The 20,936-nt window shown below is 35.0% G+C and overlaps 1 protein-coding gene across 8 annotated transcripts in view; it reads right to left on the bottom strand.

The window, feature by feature from the left end:
* The window catches only part of LOC113234839 (dmX-like protein 2), a 114,429-nt gene extending 94,199 nt beyond the window's left edge, over positions 1-20,230 (bottom strand). For all 8 annotated transcript variants that reach the window (XM_026470353.1, XM_026470352.1, XM_026470358.1 and 5 more), the window contains exons 1-2: positions 20,085-20,230; positions 16,624-16,824 (exon numbers count right to left, since the gene is read on the bottom strand). In XM_026470353.1, coding sequence (XP_026326138.1) covers positions 16,624-16,824; positions 20,085-20,171 — 288 coding nt within the window. In that variant the 5' untranslated portion in view covers positions 20,172-20,230. The remainder of the gene's footprint in view (positions 1-16,623; positions 16,825-20,084) is intronic.
* Positions 20,231-20,936: the final 706 nt, after the last annotated feature.

Genomic DNA, 20,936 nt, shown 5'->3' with positions numbered 1-20,936 from the left:
AATAGGACATTCAGTAGAACACAGTATGTTTGAACGCACGGTTGCGCGATTATTTTCGTCAGACGCACGCATCTTAGCGCGAGCGATAACAATAGGACGGCGCCTAACATTTAAAGTAATTTCGTTTTATTTCGTGTTTATATCTGATTGTCATAAGTATTTTATTATTTTATTGCCATTTTTTTATTATTATTATTTTTATTTTATTGCGTATGTTATGTCCTAACTGAAAATCAGTGCTGGGAACTCAATGCGTTTTCCAACTAATACTGAATTGGTGACGCTTTTGTCACTGCAGAGGGAACAACAGAAAGTATTTTAAAACTATTTTTTTGAAAATTTGAAGGTTAATTTCTAATATTTTTTAAATGTTCGGTCGGTTATCCACAAGACTATGTCACATTTCTAGGGTCGGTGGACTAAAGCACATAAGTATGCTTTACATTTACATAAGGGTGCTGGTGAAATTACAGGCGCGTGGGACTTGTCAACTTATGTCTCAAGGTGCTGTCACCTTAATCTTTGCGATTTAAAGCTCTGAGTGGCACCGCAACTGTTATAGACAGGCGCGTAGCTTACCATCAGGCGCATGACCTGTTCGTCTCATGACTTGATATTATAAAAAGAGCTTCATTTTTTAATAATACATATTTATATATTTTTTGTATTGTTTATAATGTTAGGCACCCAGGCATGGGCCAAGGTAACCAACCATTGGAGCCCCAAAAGCGTAAAGCGTCGCAGCAAACCGAGAAACCGATGGCGTGACAAACTGGACGCATACGATAAAGCTTGGGTCCAGTTAGCTCAAGATCGGGAGGCGTGGAGGGATCAGAAGAAGGCCTTTACTCAGCAGTGGGATACATCAGGCTAATTGTAATTGTATGATGTTAGAAGATTTGAAAACAATGAAAAATTTGGAAAAGTCGTTACTAGAATTTATGTTACAAATTAAGGAAATTTGACTTTATGTGCTTTAGTCGGCAAATGTATTAATTTAAATGAACAATGTTGGTTTTTACTCTAGATTTATTATTCTCATTGGTCCATTAAAGTAAAGCAGTAGGTATGTGATATCCAGAAACCTATTTTTCTTATATTTGTTTTTTCAAACACACCAACCTTTAGGACCTTTTCAGGTCCCATGGTCACGGCTGATTGAGATGGTCAGTCATCGACCAGTTATGTCATGCATGTATTTGAAGACCTCCATTGTCGCTTGGCTTACACACCGGTTTTCATTATGTCGCAATCTCTGAGGTAGAAAAACTAAATTTTCGACATTGTCTCGGGTTGTTTCCGATGTCCACAACACAAGTGCTTTAGTTACTTTAACTGCCTCCGTGGCCGAACGGTTACCATGCCGGACTGCCACGTAGAGGTCCCAGGTTCGATTCCCGGGCCGGGAGAAATGTTTGTATGGCTTACATTTATTTCTCTCGTGAGTTTGGGTGTAATTTGTGGTTGTCTATGTGTGTGTCCATGCCACCCGCAACACAGGGTTTCCCTAGTGCGGGGCTATGTTGAGTGTGTGCGTTATTTACTTACTTTGGGATCGGAGCAACGTATGTGATGTTGTCTAATATTTATTTATTTATACGTATATTATACACATATACATAGTTTACAAGCTTGACTGCGAATGCGGTCCTCTTATATTGGCCTTAGGAGGTTATTATTAAGGATGTAACATGATGGTGACTAAACAATAATGTCAAGTGAAACGATTTCTGTAGGTCAGTGTACGCGACATCACATACTAAAATGACAACGATAATGTGCCACAATCAACTGTAGGATCAGCATGAGCACAAAGACAAAAGATAAGGCGAGGTATCAATTTACTATCAAAAATGACGTCACGCTAGTTATCGATACGTGCGCGAGCACATCGGGCACGCTAACGCGTCATAGCGTCATAGTAGGTAGACAATAGAGGAATAGTGGACTCGAGTTTGAATAGATTTAGAAAATTTTACTTCCTACAATGCTGAGTTTTAAGCCCTTTTTGCTGACACGGTACACACTGACGGTACAAAACTAGACAAGCCTTTCTTATCACTATCATTATACGTAGGTCATAAGCTTGTTTGTATTACGCCATGATTCAGCATAGCAGAATAAATGAGTTATTGGCTGAATACTTTGTTCTTACTGGGAAACAAACTCGAGACCTTCTCATAGAGTCCCTGTCATGACTAACAGTCGTAAAACGTTAATACAGACGAGGTTGACATCTTCCACGACACATTATATAAGTTCAAACGGAATGTTACAACTACTTTAAGGGTGGAGTCTTAGAGGTTTCGTTTTGTTTAGTTTTGTTTTGTTTAATAATTTCTTAGTAGTTTTTGATATCTTTTTTCTATACAGTATTTTTTATTATTTATTTTCTTATTAACAGTTCCAGATGGAACTGCCGCTGGAAGATCATTCAGTAGCAGGATGAACAAAAAATTAGATACAGCGGAGCCTTCTGGCACCCCCATGCTGACACTCAGGGGTATGGACTTGGTTGTACAAACTAGATACGATACTGTAGTAGTACCGTAGCTGCGGAAATACCTGAGAATGCGCGGGAATTCTCCGAAAGACGCGCGACCTGTTTTTTGACTCGTATCTAGTTTGTACGAGTACGTTACACAACTGACACTAAGTTCATTATTCTATAGTAATACAAATTACATTACATTAGGCAAATATAGGGCGACGTATTTTTGATTTAGTATTTCATATTTAAGAGCTCGTCCAGGGGAGTACTGCCACCTTACCTACTTTTGCCGCCGAGCATTAATGTGAGCGTTAATACGCTCCAGTTTTGAATGGTTAAGGGTTCTAGCGAAATTGTACATGGGACTTGTCAACTTAGTGGCAGTGGCCCTCAGATCTTTGCGACGTAAAGCTCTGAGTGGCACTGCAACTGCTTTGGACAGTTCACTACCAGGCGCACGACTTGTTCGTCCCGTCACTTAATATAAAAAAGTTCACATTTTGTTGTAGTAGCTCGTTGCAGTCTCGTTTCATAAGTGAGTTATAGTCGTATATAAAAAAAAGACATACGATCATTAGTCCAGAATATAACCTTTCGAAAACCGAATAAGATCGTACATCTTAACCTAAAATCATTCATATTCATAACACTATCTGGTGTACGCGACTTCGTCTGCGTAGAATAAGTACTTCAAGGAGCTACTGTACTATACTAATTTTCATAGATTTATTGGTTCTCCATACAGACTTTCATCCTCTATTTCACCCCCTTCAAGATTTATGTTTCTGACAAAAAGTAGCCTATATATATTATATAGCCTTGGAGAAGTCCAAGGTCCAGTCTATGTGTATACCAAAATTCAACAATATTGGTTCAGCGGTTTAGGCGTGAAAACATAACAAATAGAGTTACTTTCGAATTGCAGTTTGAACTCGCTCTCGCGTTCGAAAACTAATTAGTTTGGATTATATAGCATTGACCAAACATGACAGAGTTGCAATCGAACGAATTTCAATTTGTAGACCATTTGACATTATCGCACTACTTTTTTTTTTATTAGTTAACACATACAATATTTATATATACATACAATATTAATATATTGTATTAATAAATACAATAGTGTATTAACTCAAAAAGTGTATTTTTCCAGAATCGATGATAAACGAATTACACACTTCCCGGGAAAATTAAAAAAAAATTATGTATAGGTTAAAGTTTTTTTTACAGACCTAATCAATTTTTTATTTATTAAATATATTTGAAAATAAAAGGGGAAAAATAATTTCATATTTTGCATAAGGACTGTTTTGTCCAGAACTAGCTCACAAAAAGTTTGACTCATATTGAGTTAAGCGGAGGTCTTTTAATTGTTTCTTACTATATTTCAACGACGGTTTTATTGATGTGTAGAGAATCAAATTCTAAGTTCAACGATAGTATATTCTAGAATTTTACATATTTGGAATTGCAACACTATTGTAATGGCAGTGCGATATGATGAGTTCTGTGACATTTACATTTTTTACGTTCCACGCATACTATTTGGAACAAATCTTTCAACCAGGTTAAAAAATTAATTATTTATATATATAATTAAATTAAAAAAATAAATAGTAAATTTGTCATAATGTGCCAAAATACAAACAATATTAGATGCAGTTGCAATTTTAAATTATATTATATTAAGCAGAAAGAAAACGAAATGATAAAGATAAAAAAATAATTATAATAATAATAATAATAATAATAACGCACACACTCAACATAGCCCCGCACTAGGGAAACCCTGTGTCGCGGGTGCCATGGACACACATAGACAACCACAAATTACACCCAAACTCACGAGAGAAATAAATGTAGGCCATACAAATATTTCTCCCGGCCCGGGAATCGAACCTGGGACCTCTGCGTGGCAGTCCGGCATGGTAACCGTTCGGCCACAGAGGCAGTTAAATTACCGCAATTAGGTACTTGAGGCGTAAAATAGTCTATATTTTATCCATAGAGATTTACACCGTAAAATTGATAAATCGAATCGGTTATTGTACGCCTTGTATGCCGGTCGTTTTCTTTTGTTTTGAGCTTTGCGTGATGTTTTTGGAGTTATTGTTCAAATTTCATTTCGTTGCAGTTGATTTTATGCTTTGTTGTGCGGGTTTTTTTGTACCTTTATAATATGTATTGTTGGCGTAGAAGCTAGTTGTTTTCGTAAACAACTGAGATGAGTATAAGAGATCGGTTGACAGCCGCCCGACTACTCTTTTGGCGGCATTCCTCGAAGCAACATCGTGCTCAACGTATCCCGAGTGTACCGACGATTGGTTCGATTAGCTTAATTAGTTTGTTTTATTTACGTTTGCTAGTTTATTCCATTGTTACTTAAAAATTGTTATGGATTTTGTCTTTTTTTTATGTTTTCCTTCTTCTGAGTATAAGAGTATAATAAATATATCCTTTTTATTTTTGTCTATTATTTGTACTTAAATTATTTTCTGTAAACCGATTCTCTCTTCGTTACACATTATATGGATAAGATATTTAAGGGCGCGTTCCCACTATGTCGTCACGTTTTATTATCGTTGGACGATTGTCGTGTCTAGCCTGTTCCCATATCACGATAATCTGTCGTGTTTAAATATACAAGACACGACAATCTGTCGTCACGACATAGTGGGAACGCGCCCTAAATCGACTTTTTTCATTCGATTTTACATCATCACATCTCTATAAACTTCAAATCTCAGACGTCACTGAAATCATGCTAAGTGAAATGAACTATAGTAGGAGGTATTGAACGAAAAATATAGGTATTGATTTGCATCATTCCTTCTACATCGGCTAACCTGTAATATACACGCATTGCCACAGGCACATATGTATAGTAACTAATCAATCGAAAATAGTACAATGATTAGAGATTCGCGAAACTAATACATTGACCTCGGGTCTGGAGTTTATCATTCAAAGTAGGATAGTCGAAGACATAAACCAATTTTAGTTAACGTTCCAATAAAATTCTATTGTTACTTTTATGAAGCTATACAATAAATTTTACGGTTGTACGTTATGTAATATTAAAAGGTTACATCTGATTCATATTATGTCGTTTGGTCCTAGACTCATAGATTTTAAACCTAGACTGAGTAGTATTTAATTCAATTAAATAAACAAAAAATATACATATATTTATTATATATATATAAAACCACGCTTTGTTAAGAGTTCAATGATGCTATTCGCAGTGTAGTGTACCAAAAGTACAAAAATATGTCACTGTTTCGACTATAATCAATGAATTCAGTATATAAAAGGTGTTCCTCGTTCTAACCGGTGTTCGATTGTCTGTCGAGAGTCTCAACCGATCCTCCAAATTAGACCAGATTGGCAAACTGGTGTCCTATGAGGTCACGTGAACATGGTTCCTTACGTGTTTCAGTGACCTCTTCAAAGTAATTTTAGACTTTCGGTTTTCTATTACGAGTGTGCATATTAAATAAATATAAATATTAGACAACATCACATTCGTTGCTCCGATCCCAAAGTAAGTAACTAAAGAACCTGTGTTATGGAAATCGGAAACAACGACGGTACCACAAACCCCCAGATCCGAGACAATAGTAATGTTTTCTACATTGACCAGGACCGGACCAGGAACGGACCAGGGCCGGACTTCAGAGATGGAGACACATGAAAACCGGTGTACAAGCCCCTTGACCCCTAATAATATATTAAATCAATCGTCAATAATAATATATTTATAAATTATAGGTGTTTCCATGTATTGTACCAGTGTGGTAGATTTTGGTCAAATTTATTTTATATAGAGGAGACTTAAGCCAATTATCAGGGTGTGTAATATGTATGTAATGACTAAAGATTTAAAATTGGTGTTATTTATTAATTTAATCGATTATTGTACAAGGTCAAGAGCACATCAAGCATGACACTTAAGACTTAAATCCAACTCTATGCCGCTTACGATTAGACCGGTCCAAAGTACAAAGTGTCAAGTTTGACGTGCTCTTGACTATGCAAGAAAAAACACATAAATCACATGTAATAAAAAGGAACACAAAAAAAGGTTCTGCTTACTTCTAAAAGAAATTTCTTCCCGCAGACCTCGAAGTACAGGACATGATCACGATAACTAAAATAACGGACTTACGTGCACAAAAAAAACAAAATTTGTGTAATACAAACATAATATACACATTAAATTACTATGAACTGTATTATGAAAGCTTAGATAAATAAATATTGTTTTCTTGTTTGTTTAACTTTTCTATCAGTTTTGAGTAAGCATTTGACTAAAATCTGAAATGCTTGCTCGCCTTGAAAAGGCCTTCATTGTGTTTATTGAGGAATAAACCTTTTAGAAGAGAATTCCTTTCTCCTTCACAATGCGGACAACAAAGGAGTAGAAATCGCTCAGATTCGTGTGCTAGTGTGGTATATCTACAACTTCTTGGTTTTTACAACGTCCTATGTACGTTAAAATAAATTTACACACGAAAAACGTAATTTTTAAGCTACTGCACATTCACTATGCTGACTTCCCTGAGAAGAACGAGCAAGAAACTCTAGTTGCTCTTGAAATAAACTTAAATGCTTTGGAATACACTTCGAATTGAATTTGTATGGAATTTAGAGCCATGTCTTCTTTCCATACAGCTTTATCTAACACGTAGTCTTCAATTTTGTAATATGACTTTTCAATTAGAATATTTTTAATATAGTTTTTAAACTTAAGAAATGATAATCTTAATACATTCTCCGGAATCTTATTGTAAAAACGTATACAGTTCCCCTTAAAATAATCGTTTACCTTAGTTCAACGAAATCGTCGTACCATGAGTTTGGACTAAGATCTAAGGTTGAATAAGAATAAAGGTTGATTTGTATTTGCTACTGAAAATGCATTTTTATTGTATTGTTTGGCTTTTGGTTCGTTTGTTTTATGAAATTAATAAAACGCTGCTCATCTTGGTAGTAGTAATACGGGAAAGTATTATTGCCCGTATTACTAGTGGTAGTACCACGGACAAAAACACTTACCCGTGATACTACTAGGCCTGTCGGTAGTTACACGGGAGATTATTATTGCCCGTGTAACTACTAGGTAGTAGTTCAGCTAGTAGTACCACGGGTAACAAAGGGACAAGTCCCATGAGTCTGTAATTTCACCACCACCATTACAATTTAAAACCGGAATGCAGTACATAATGCTCACATTACTATTTGTCAGCAGAAATTGGTATGGTGGCAATACTTAGTAGCAGTAGAGCTCCTTGTGAAAGAGTTCGTCCAGGGAAGTACTGCCACCTTATCTATTTCCGCCGCTATGCAGTACTGTCAGCATTACTGTGTTCCGGTTTTGAAGGGTAAGGTTGCTGGTGAAATTACAGGTACATGGGACTTATCAACTTATGTCTCAGGGTGACGGGCGCAGTGGCAGTGCGCCTCAGATCTTTGCGATTTAAAGAGCTGAGTGGCACTGCAACTGTTAGAGACAGGCGTGTAGCTTACCATCAGGCGCACGACTAGCTCGTCCCGTCAGTATCAAGTGTAATATCAATTACAAAAAAAAACCTGTCTGGATGAAATCTTGAACAAGGACCTACTATCTATTACTGCTACTAAAAAGTTGATCTGCATACCACGACGGGACAGGGGCATGAAATATACGTACGTATGAGTCAATGTCCAAAAGAGATCTTCAACAATCCAAAGATGATATATTTTTTATGATACCAAGTTATATATGACACCAAAGAGATCTGCGTACTACGTGATGGGACAAGGGCGTGAAGTATACGTATATATGCATTGACTTACAAATAAATGGACGACGGGTCTAATACAAAAACCACGAAAAAAATGTCCCAAGTCAACCTATTCGAAATTTAAATTGTAATGTCATCGCAGTATCGCGCTGTCAGTCGAACAAATGAAGAATAAAGCGGAGTTTGGCGCTCTGTATATGATTTTAGCGCCTTACAAGTGCGGACACTTTTTAGCGCGAACCCGACGTCCATATAATTGTAAGTCAATGTATATATGAGTCAATGTCCAAAAGAGATCTTCAACAATCCAAAGATGATATATTTTTTATGATACCAAGTGATATATGATACCAAGGAGATCTGCGTATCACGCGATGGGACAAGGGCGTGAAGTATACGTATGAATGAACTAATGTCCAAAAGAGATCTTGAACAATCCAAAGATGATATTTTTTTATGATAGCAAGGAGGACTGCGTACCACGCGATGGGACAAGGGCGTAAAGTATATGTATGTATGAGTCAATGTCCAAAAAAAGATCTTCAAAAAACTAAAGATAATAAAGCTTATGATCATATAATGTTACGATGAAACAACACGATCACAACACATTGTTGCGTTTCTAAACCACATGACAGACAACAAGTTATGTCAACAATGAATTGAATTCAATTTGTGTACAATCGCATACGACTTGTCCAAATAACGTCTGAAGAAATTGCTTGTTTTTAGTCTTGAATTATATTTGTTTTTCTTTTTTTATGATTATGTATAGTTCCAAGACTTAAAGTAGGAAGGAAGGTCTTCACCCTGCAGTGTTGAAATGTAGTATAATGGCTTGAAAAATCTCACGTTTCAACTAAAATCGAACTGATTAAATTATCGTCTGCGGTTCTATAAAAAACTATAGAATTAGACGAGTTTTCAATACTTAGCTGGGAACAATTCCTATATACAGGGGGCCTACCATAACCTTTCCAAAAACAATCTTATTTCAATGTAAGCTTAAAGTAATATTACTCATATTCGTACCATGACGAACCTGTCAACCAAGTAATGTATTATTGAAAAAGTGATTGAAAGTACGAATGATTTCCCAATATTGTCTATTCCTTACCAAAAATAGGAAACGCTATGTGAACTATATAACGCCATCTCTTTGTTTTTGATGTTCCGAATCGTCTTATCACAGTATAATGTTTAAGTACTTAATGTTATTTACATTCAGAGAATTTTGACTGTTAAGAAAAGAAAAGTATGTAAAATGAAATCTATTAAAATTACGTTGTTTTCAATCATTATTCCGCATTTTCATGAAGAAAAAGAAATAAAACAAGCTAAGTCTTGATTGTCACGTTGGGAGTTCGGAACTAAAGTTCCAAGTGTCAACTGTTAGTTTCGCCAAGGAGCATATAGATGGCGCTGTTATAATTTTACGAAATAAACATAGCGTATTTTTGTTTAACGAAAAATTATTTACTATGTGCTATTCAATAAAAAAATAAACAAAATATTAAAGAGATGTATGTAAATAAATAAGTTCAACTTAACTTTTAATCATAACAAGTCAATATTAAGACAATAAAACTGAAAATAATATTGTTTCCATTGCATCCGTGTAACTATTTTCAGATTGCTAAATTTGACATAAGAGCAATATTACTTTAATGGCAAAGTCGCGTCCTAGTACGAACTGAGTGAATGAATAGTCACAAAGCTGCCAATAAAACATCAGAGTTTTAACATTACAATAAGCTTACTTTAAGCGTGTTATGGTACGAAAAGTTAATGTAAGGTTAAAGAAATATTGTTTTAAGAGGTTGTTTATGGTAGGCCCCCAGGTAGCGTTGCAATATTTCTATACTCGATGGTGGCGAAGTTAGAAATATGAGTATTATTTTAGCACTCTCAAAAAAAAGGAGGAGGTTCTCAATTCGACTGTACGCTCTTTTTTGTTTGTTACGCGATAACTCCGGTATTTGTGAACCGATTTTCATGAGTATTTTTTTTGTTGGAATACCTCCATAGTGGTCCCATTTAATGTTGAAGAAAATCATCCTATCTAAGGGTGGCCGCTCACGCATGAAGATTCATTTTTATAAATAGCACCTAAATTTTATTATAGGGAGCAATTATTGTAATGGTTGATTTTGCTATTCTCCAATTCAAGGGGTCTTTCTCCCTCAATATACTTTGAGAAGTGAGAACCGATTTTTATTATCTCCTGTGTGAAGTCCCGCATAGTGGCGAACTAGGGGATGAATCCGGGTTTTCGCACTTTCAGGTAACCGATTCCAATAAAACTTGGTAATTATATGTAATTCCACGTATTTTTGAGGTCGGTTTTTTAGTACGCTGTATTGAGATTATAAATTCCTATCTAAAATATTTCAGTAGTATTACTTGAGTTCTTAATTTTTTTTTGAGGTAAGCTCAGGTTTGACAATTTTCTTATGTTAAGCGACAGCGGAGTAAGTAAGCTCGGTACACGTTTGCATAAAAGGTGCCTGTTCACTGTGATCTTAAAGATATCCAGGCTATCATTTAAGACGTAAAAAAATTCATTCACAGTAAGATTTGTTATTTTCAATCTTCCATTCATGAACGTTCGACGTGACGCAAGCGCAAAAGACTAGAGAAAGCCCGGTCTAGCCCTTATATAACAGTTTTGTTGGCAACTGTACAGAATCAATAAACATCCAAACCGCAAATGTAAACTTTGACGTTTCGATACTTTTTAATAACTAATGTAATGTGGTATCGACTATTTTTATTTTTAAATTGTGTTTTGTGAGAACTGTTCCCTATATAAATATTACTGACAATGTTTTTAATAGTACAAGTATTTATGAATGTAAACAAATATAACCGACTGACAGCCTATAAATATGAGATAATAAAAAAGTAAAATCTAAAAACTCCCGATATAAAACTGTAATGTAGTAAAAAAATTCAATAAAATGATAATGTGTAAGTTAACAACTCGTCGAAATCAATTTAACGAGCCCAAATTTGACAGTTCCACTGTACGTAGTTGAGCAGTTGGGTAATATGCAGACTGTCCTGGTTGCAGCATCAGATTAAGGGTCTCACCACATATATTCACAAGAAACGCGTTGAGCCGGCCAGAAAAAACCTATAATCCATGTAATAAGAGTAAATAAGATGTTCGCGTTTCGCTTCCGCTCGGATTCCCTCTTATTACATGAACAAAAAGATTTTTCTGATCGACTTAATGCGATTCCGCGTCGTTAAGTAAGTATGGTGACTCCCTTAAGTCACTATATTATCGTAACGTCATCGGATTTCAAGCCAGTCCGACAAGTGGAAGACCTATAAATATTCATATTGACTATTACCTTACACAAACTGGGGGAACAAGGTCTTTAAACAGCTGAACCGATTTTCACCAAACATAGCTAAAATCCATCCCGAATAAATAGGCCTTCAAATAAAAAAAAACGCTTTAAAACAGATCAGCTGCTTGAGAGACACAGACATACACAGATAAGGTTATCACTCCGAAATAGACAAAAAGCCTAATAATGGACAAAAAGCCTAATATTTACAAGAAAATCTGGACTTTTTTGTAATAAAATAAAATATCTCTCTCACACACAGATGCAGAGTTGGACGAGCGCACGGATATAAAATTTTTACGTAAATCGGATTTTATTACAGAATTTGCGGGATGGATTTTTTCATTTTGCAAATTGTTACCCCTAGCCAAAAAATTCGGACAAAAGCCTGACAGACGGTCAAAAAGTCGGACATGTCCGATCAAATACGGATGGATGTTAAACCTAAATAAAATCGAATTCGAAGGTTAAAAATAACTATCTTAATGATATTTTACGTCTATGTAAATGAAATGAAAAACAACGATTATTTCAATACAATGCTAATAAGACGATTGTGAATCTTCAAATGCAAGTGATTACGGAATAACAATCTAATTTTTTTTTTAAAAGAATTGACTACAATTCTAGTTTACATTCAACAATAATGCTGTTAACAGAATAACTCTGAATAACAGAAAAATTCTGTATAACCCAATTAAGTTCACTTAAATAAGCATAATTTTATGCAGTGACAAAAATATTGTTATTGTTAACAGGTAGACATGTTCAGAAAGAATGAAATGACAGACACATGAAAATAGAATTATAAACGTACGAGTATGCGAGACACTAAACGACTTATATATAAAACCGGCAAGGATGTTTATTATTATTATAAACTTACAGCCAAGAATATTCAGATTATTGAATATCACAATGTTTTACCACAGATTACTTAATAATTACTATGTAACTGATAACATCACTCTCATACAAAATCGAAAATCTCTGCGCTATAATAGCCTACTACATCTGATTAATGACGCCAGGCGCTCCCTACGAGGGAAAAAGGAACCTAAGCACCCGCTCAGAGACTTGAAAATAACTTTGCCCGCCGTGTGCAGTCGTGCGAAGCCGAATGCTGTTAAATAAAAGATTTATATGAGAGCTTGCGCCGACGTCGGCGCACTCAGCGGTCGGCACTTATCGCATAACATTGAGCAAGAGACGGAGCCCTGGTTTTACTTACATGATACCATATATTCAATTATTTTTTGTGAAAGTACTCCTCAGCCACGGTATGCTGAAGACGCTGGTTCAAATTAAGCTAGATCGAAGGAATTTTTCTTAGTGTTTGATCTTTGTATTAATAAATATAGAAGTTGTACCAAGTTCTGCTGGCAACGGGTCTCTTTTAAGGAAGGAGGGTTGTTATTCAACAATGCCTTAGCCTCGTCCACTATGCTTTGTGGGTTGAACAACTTATTCTTCTACGAAGAGCGCGTGATTTAACGTCACTGAGAGTACGGGGAGTATAAAGATTCGTGTGCAATAATGGCAATTCTACTATCGTACTCGTGCTTAAACGTTTTAAATAATCTTTATTACCACAGTCTAGTTGTGATAGTTGAACGTTTAATGGGTCCATGATGGTAAATAAACATCACCAATTAAATGGCAAGTGGACTAATTGCCTGCTGCTGCAAACATTCGTAACATGTTTGTATATAAATTTACGTCCTTTCGCGGGCCCATATCCGCATGTAGATAAGGTAGAATTTTCAACAAAAAAATTTGTGACACCGGTAACATAAAAAGATACATTGTTTATTCTACCGTACATGCATGGAATTTGCGTAGAATTTTGCACGTAGTGAAACGAAATGGTTATCTATTTCAGCATCTGTTTTTTCCAATTAAACGCATAACAAAATGTATAGTATATTGATGTCATAATTGTAATGGATAACTATTTTATACAGTGTGGTACTTACGCTTTATAAATATAGACTTAATTTCAGAAACTTTAATGACCATTTTCCAAAAGTTTGCAGTGCCCTTTAGTAGCGGTATCGATTTCAATGTGTGATATGTTAGAAATCAAGGGACAAATTCAGAAGAGAAGTGTGTGTGTGCTCTCACTAACTGCCTTATCTGATATTTTTGTCTTAAATGAGTGAGACGTACAATCTTAATCAGCTTTCGATAGCTAAACACACTCTACTAAGTATGGCATCATATTTAATTTCACCAGCACCCTTACCCTTCAAAACCAGAACGCAGTAATGCTCACATAACTGCTTGGCGGCAGAAATAGATAAGGTGGCAGTACTTCCCAGGACCAACACTTTTAACATTTATATAATAACATTGTAACCTTTTTTACATACATACATATATACTTATAACATTTTTAACAGCAGTAATTAGAACATTTTTTATTGTCATTTGCATATTCATGACACTAATGATTATATGATTATATTAAGGCAGTAACACATTTCTTAATCAAAAACATAAATTGGGCGGCGAACTAGACTGGTCCACATCGCGGCATTTTGTGCTTAAATACAACCCTGTGTGTAACTCTTGTTTAGGCCCATACTAACAGACCGACCACAACAAGATGGGTGATTTCAAGATCACGCTTTAGATACAGTGCAAATGAATAAACGAGTAAATTATTTGCACTTAAACAAACGATTAATTGCTATCAAAAATACGGAGCATAAAACATGAATGATATAAAAACGATCCTAAATTAAAATTATCTTTGATAAAAATACGTTTTGTTATATTTAAAGACCAATCCATCATTCCGTGACAGGTGCTTCATTCGGCCTATTCGTGTAAAACTAGCCAATCTAATCTACTGATATCACTAGTGGATCAATTCTTAAATAATTTGTTCCACGTAATCCATATCTTCGGTATTTTCCATTGTCTCTTTATTGCATTTAAAAGTTATTCAATATCCTTTTCCCATTTTTTGCAGTCCAAGTATTAGTTACATGTCTTAGGTATTAAGACTAAGCACCAACTGTACTTACAAAGCTGATAATGTTACTTATGCAGTTCCACATTTCAGTTACGTATAGCAACCCGCAGTTGAAGACATGGAAAATTTCGAAATGCTTTGTTGAACATTGTACCTTGCGTCATTTAGGGTCGTATTCCAGAACTCTACTCAATGCTCAAGTCAAGATTTGAGCAGACTTGAGTATGATTTCAAGCACTGGAAATACGACCCTAACGGCAAGGACTTGAGTATGATTTTCAGTGCTCACTGCAATACTCAAGTTCTGACTTGAGTATTGAGTAGAGTTCTGGAATACGACCCTAAGACTGCGTTGAATTTAGCAGATTAAAAAAGTACTTTATATAGTTTAATCCACGTTTAGCGGGTGGCTGAGTACACAACCGAAAGCAAAATAGCCAAACATTGTAGGAATAACATATAGGTAGTAACGTTAACAATTAGAGAAACCACCTATTTTGTCGCGTTTTAGAGCGCGAGTACATACGTGTACCCCGCCTTGACTTCCCATTGATAGAGGTTATCAATCGTTACTTAACACGATCTTTTTACTATCAATCTAGACAAGCATATTTTGTTTCACTTTCATTTATCAATCTTTTATTCAAGACGTCCTCCTATTCTTCTCACTACGTCCTCTAGCCTTTTTAAGAACACTCTTGGCTTGATCCAAAAATTTTCTTCGTGACTATCCTCTTTCAATGTTGCCTTCTACATTAGCTCAAAATTTTTTTTTCGACAATCTACATCTATTCCTTGACACCAAGCCATATCCGCATCGCCCTTATTTTGTTGTCACCGCATCCTCTTTCAAACAAAATCATGTAAAATACAATTTATATTTATGTTGTCAATATCAGTTTCCTAATAAAAATTGATTTCATTTGTGTATATCATCAAGGCTCCATAACCACTTAACAATTGACTGCCCTGGAATTTGATATCAACAGGGCAGCCAGATTATTGTGTAAATTGAAATGATTTACGAGGGACCATCTAAGAACTTTTAAATAGAGACTCATGGATATAATAGAAATTTATCACATAGTCAACTTTCTAAATGGACTAAAGTTTAGATTTTGAAGTGAATGAAGTCAACTTTACTACATCATTAACATAAATATAGACTTGGCAGCATTTTAGTCTAATACAATAGGAAATTCAACTTTACTAATCACATGACACTAATCACAGTAACAAGAATTAGGACATTAAAATGGCTTATGGAAAATCCACTGTACAAATTACACTACCTTATGACAATTATATACTACATTCTCAATGTGAATAAACTATAGTACGTTCATTAATCAACACTGGGTGTCATTGATGTTCATATCATTGACAGATTTATTTTACAAACTTAATAAACAACTTTTGTTATTGGATGTTAATATAACAATTTCTATCTTATATTTAATACTATCAATGACACCGGTAACATCAAGGTTAAGAGAGACACGCGTTTATTAATGAGAACTTGATCGGTGATTTACGACAAATCTGTCAAATTCTCACAAAAATTGTTCAATGCGACAAACAGTACGGCAGATGGGCGTTGATTTGTCATTAACTACCATAATAATTTCATAAGTCTAAATTACAATTTTGGGTCGTCTAGATAACTAGATACATAAATAAGTGTCATTTTTGATAGCCTAATTAGCTAAGTAGTTCTTCATAATATTTACCATTATATTTAAAATGAAATTCAGATTTTTAATTTTTATTGAATTGATATTCAATTATTTTTTGTGAAATTACTCTACTAGTTTGTTATAATTATTAAATGCAAAGATCGAACACTCAGAAAAAATTCCTTCGATCCGGCCGGATTCAAACCGACGTATTCTGACACGTTATGCTAGAAGACGTCGGTTCGAATCCGGCCGGATCGAAGGAATTTTTTCTGAGTGTTCGATCTTTGTATTAATAATTATGAAATTCAGATTTTAAAATGATACTTACATGAGTTGTAGCAGCAGTGTGAATCAATGGTGTAGGTTCAAATATGCATACTTCAGCTCCGTACGCCGCAGCTATCTTTCCAGTGTCCGTACTACAGTCGAGCGAGCCAATTCGGATATAGCCATGAATTGCACCTGGAATGATTTGCACTCTCTCGAAGTTGGATGCTAATATCACTATGTTACATCCCGCAGCATATGCCTGGAAATAAAAAATATATGTGGGTTCTATATAGACAAAAAACAAAGGATTGAATCAGATAGTCTCGCTTTTGACCCCTTAAAAATCCATTTATATGAAAAAATATATAACAATGTAACATTTACATTGAGAAGAGAAGATTGCCCAACTGTGAAACTAGGTGAAGACGTGCTACCCCACAATACTGTTATTAAATACTTGGGATTCTACCATGACTGCAGACAAACCTGGAAAACATATATACAAAAGAAACATGATGAGGTCAACAACGAATTCAGATCATTCGAATGGATTCTGGCCAAAAAATCCCGATTGTCTCTCGAGAACAAGTTAACCATCTACAAAACAGTTCTCAAACCGGTTTAGAGTTATGGATTACAACCGTGGGGATCAGCAAGTATATCAAACTTGGAGATATTACAGAGGTTCCAAAATGGTGTGCTCAAAACTCTGGTAAAATGCTCCATGGCTATTCATTCATGGTATTCACAATTATCTGCAAATCCCTACTGTCAAACAGGAGATAAGTAGCATGACAAAAGCCTAAAAGGACAGAATCTCACAATATGAAAACAAGCTTGCACAAGCTCTGGACGAACCACTAGGTAACAGACGATTGAAGAGGCGCCACATGTCGGACTAAAGGAAGGAGAAATTGGAAAGATAAAGGCAGCCTAACACAGGGCGGGCGAGCCTAACACGTCAAATCAATGATAACAAAACAACAGCTCATGGTCCATGGACCGATTGCATGCTGCAAAAGGCATCATAAACAAAATTTTTAATAAATAACAAAAATAAGTTTCAATTCCAATGTGTAGCAAATCGTTAAACCTATGAAATCGATATGTAATACCATTCATCTTATTGTATCAATGGCATACACTAATTAAAAATAATTGCCAATCAGCATAAGGTACTCGCTGATTGGAGCCCAAGGTGCGACAGACGTACAGGAAAGGAATGGTATGTCGTTTGGGGTGACTCCTTTACGTAATACCATTTACAGACAGTGGAATAATTTTAATTATACAGACACACGTCTTTCACTTCATCTTGGTTGTCTGTAACCTATGGAATAATTTTAATTATACAGACACACGTCTTTCACCTCATCTTGGTTGTCTATAACCTAAGCTGATCGGAAAGGGGCGTGAAGTATATAGTCGGGGATAGTGCAATTATGCGTAACTAGCATTGGATTATAAGTTACCATTTCAAAACTCAGTGGTCAAATCAAATCCGCCTCAGTGTCGTGGCCAACAAATTTGCGTGATTTACGGGAATCTATTGTTATGAGCCCGTAGACAACATAAATTAATGCTTACTGCTAGTTGTTGGAAAATATTCCTCCTCCTATCCGTAAAAGCGTACAAAAAGAACTTTCAAGCAGAAGCTGCAGGAGTATCTTTTAAATATGCCGAAATTGAAAAAATGAGTGGCTACGGTGTTTAAAAAATTAAATTAAATTGGATGAAATTAAATTGGATTGAATTGAATTAAATTCAATTGGATTGAATGGTTTTGAATTGATTTAAATTGGTTTGGTTTTTGTTTTATGAGTAGCGTCTCTGTCTTATAGGGTCCTGGCAGCACACCAGCGTTGCGGACAGCCGCATCTTTTTTTCTGAGTCAGTATCTTTTCACAATATGATTTCCAAGGGAGATATTAGTAGAATATATAACTGTGCTACGTCTAAGTTAGTGTCTGTATCATGTGTCTGTGTACATGTTTGTCACAGTGGTGAATAAACATTTTATCTATTTACTGTGCAAATATGAAAGTCGTAGCCATTGAAATAACAAAGTAATAATGTTAAATCCCTCTCCTGTAAAATTTGGTTTAGAGCATATGGGCGACATTTACCAATACTACATACGCGGATTTGCACTAACCCCGATAATATGTATGTCCATATAAAGAATATACACATATAGAAGAAAATTTTCAAATATTTATAATATCACATATGATAATGCTTAAAAAAACATTGTGATTGAAAAGCATGAACACAAACACTTCAATCAAATAATAACAGTACAACATACATAACAGTATTCTGTGTAGTAGCTTTACAAAGAAGTAGCAAGTAAATATTTATGAATAAAGATGTTGTAACATCTTTATTCTTTGTTGTTGTTCTTTAGTAAAGAGAGTAGAGATAACTGACATCTTTTGATGTTGGTTATGAAGGATGTTATGACTGAAAAGTTTAATAAGACCAAAAAACAATGCCAGATTGCCCCACCTCAAAAATATTTTATGTATGGATGGCAGCATAGCTAAACATTGACAGATCTTATTCCATTGACCTAAAGGCGAGATTCTAACAAAAGTCTAAAGCTTGACATGCTGAATTTTACTTTTAGATAAAATTTTCAATTCACTATTGTCAGATAATGGCTTGCAATGCCTTAATTAAGGCATACTTTTGCTACAAAGCAGAGCTCACAAAATGTAATGGGAGGGTAAGAGTAATCCAGCATCTAGTGTTATAGAAGTTGAAAAATACTATAATTTGTAATTAAAAAATATTAGAGTTCAAAATCGCAATGTATAGTATGTAATTTTCCCTCTGGAGAAATACTGGCATTAATACTTATTGTTAAGTTAAAGAGATACTTAACAAGATTACCTGAAAACACTAATTGGTCTACACAAATCAATGTATTTTTCCTTTTGTTGGTATTAGCACTTCTACAAATTTTACTTAACAATTAATATTGACAAAATTACCTATATCATTGACATGAGACTGAATGGAGACCAGTGACTTTATGGAAAGAAAGTTAATTTTCTATGAAAACCATAAACCAAAAGGTCTAAAACATACAGATAGGATGAGTTAGTAGAACTGCAGAATAACCTTGAAGTTTCTTTTTAAAACAGGCTCCCTATTCAAGATAATCAAACATCAAGACAAGATAAAGTATTCATTTCGAAACAATGATGCATTAAATAATACGAAGATAAACACAGTCCTCACCTACTATATTGTTATTCAAATATCACTTCTCATCCCATGCAAATTAGTGGCCAAGGAAAATCATTTCTATCTAAACCATGGCAAATTGTGAGGAATGAGGCTAAACTCACAGATAAACCGTCAAACAGAGATAATATCGTTTAATATTCAAACGAAAATGATTTTCAGCTTATCAAACTAAATTACGTTTTCCTGTATAGACCATTACTACGCTCTGACACATGAAGCCTCGTCACGAGACTCGGCTCGAGAGTCCTTGAGGCCACTACTCACCGTGAACGGTATTCCTTCCACTGAACCAACAGCAAAACATTGATCTCCTGAATTACAGGCCCCACTCAGCACTTGGTGACAGTTCATAGTGAACTAATAAAACTACGATTTCTTCGCTATATCACACCCAGCCAACTCAATGTCACTGGCACACCTTCACTAGCATCATACATTATTAGAAAATGAAATAAATACTATGAACATTGCAAGATTTAATTATTTTTCTAATAAAATAAAATCTAGAATAATTCTCTGACACCACACATCGAACGTGAGAGAATGACGTCGAGTGTGAAAGAGATAGAAATATAGAGTGTGTTCGAAACCTTTGAGAGTTTCAAATATTTTGAAATACAAAAGTTATTGTTTGCCACATCACCGTTAAATATAGTACATATGTGATGTATTGACCAAATTTTGTACAAATAACTTTGATTCGTGTTACATTTTTGATAGATAATACGACATTGAAATGCCTTTATTTTCAATGGCTTTGACATTTCGAATGGCATGTTGTTATGTTTTGAATGAACCTGACCTACTGCCAATGTTAACATGTAATTAGAAATACTTCCCAATATACATACTGTCAGTTGTTCAACGTTCTCTAAGTATACATACATAATATACTCTTTTTTTATCTCTTCTCTTTAATTTTAAAAATATAAAAATGCAAGCGTCAAAACAAATATGTAATTTCATTTCACAACATGGAATGAAATCGTAGACTGCTGATTAATAGGACAAAACTATGGACAATTTAACTTAAAGCAATAATCAGCCACCACCATAGGACCTCTAAATGTACCAGAACGTTGGTTTGTAGGAAAAAAAATATATGTATGCTATTTT

Source organism: Hyposmocoma kahamanoa, unplaced genomic scaffold, assembly GCF_003589595.1.
Source record: "Hyposmocoma kahamanoa isolate Upper Pololo Valley unplaced genomic scaffold, ASM358959v1 86, whole genome shotgun sequence".
In the NCBI taxonomy this organism is placed as follows: Eukaryota; Metazoa; Arthropoda; class Insecta; order Lepidoptera; family Cosmopterigidae; genus Hyposmocoma; species Hyposmocoma kahamanoa.
This window is presented reverse-complemented; position numbering and strand designations above follow the sequence as displayed.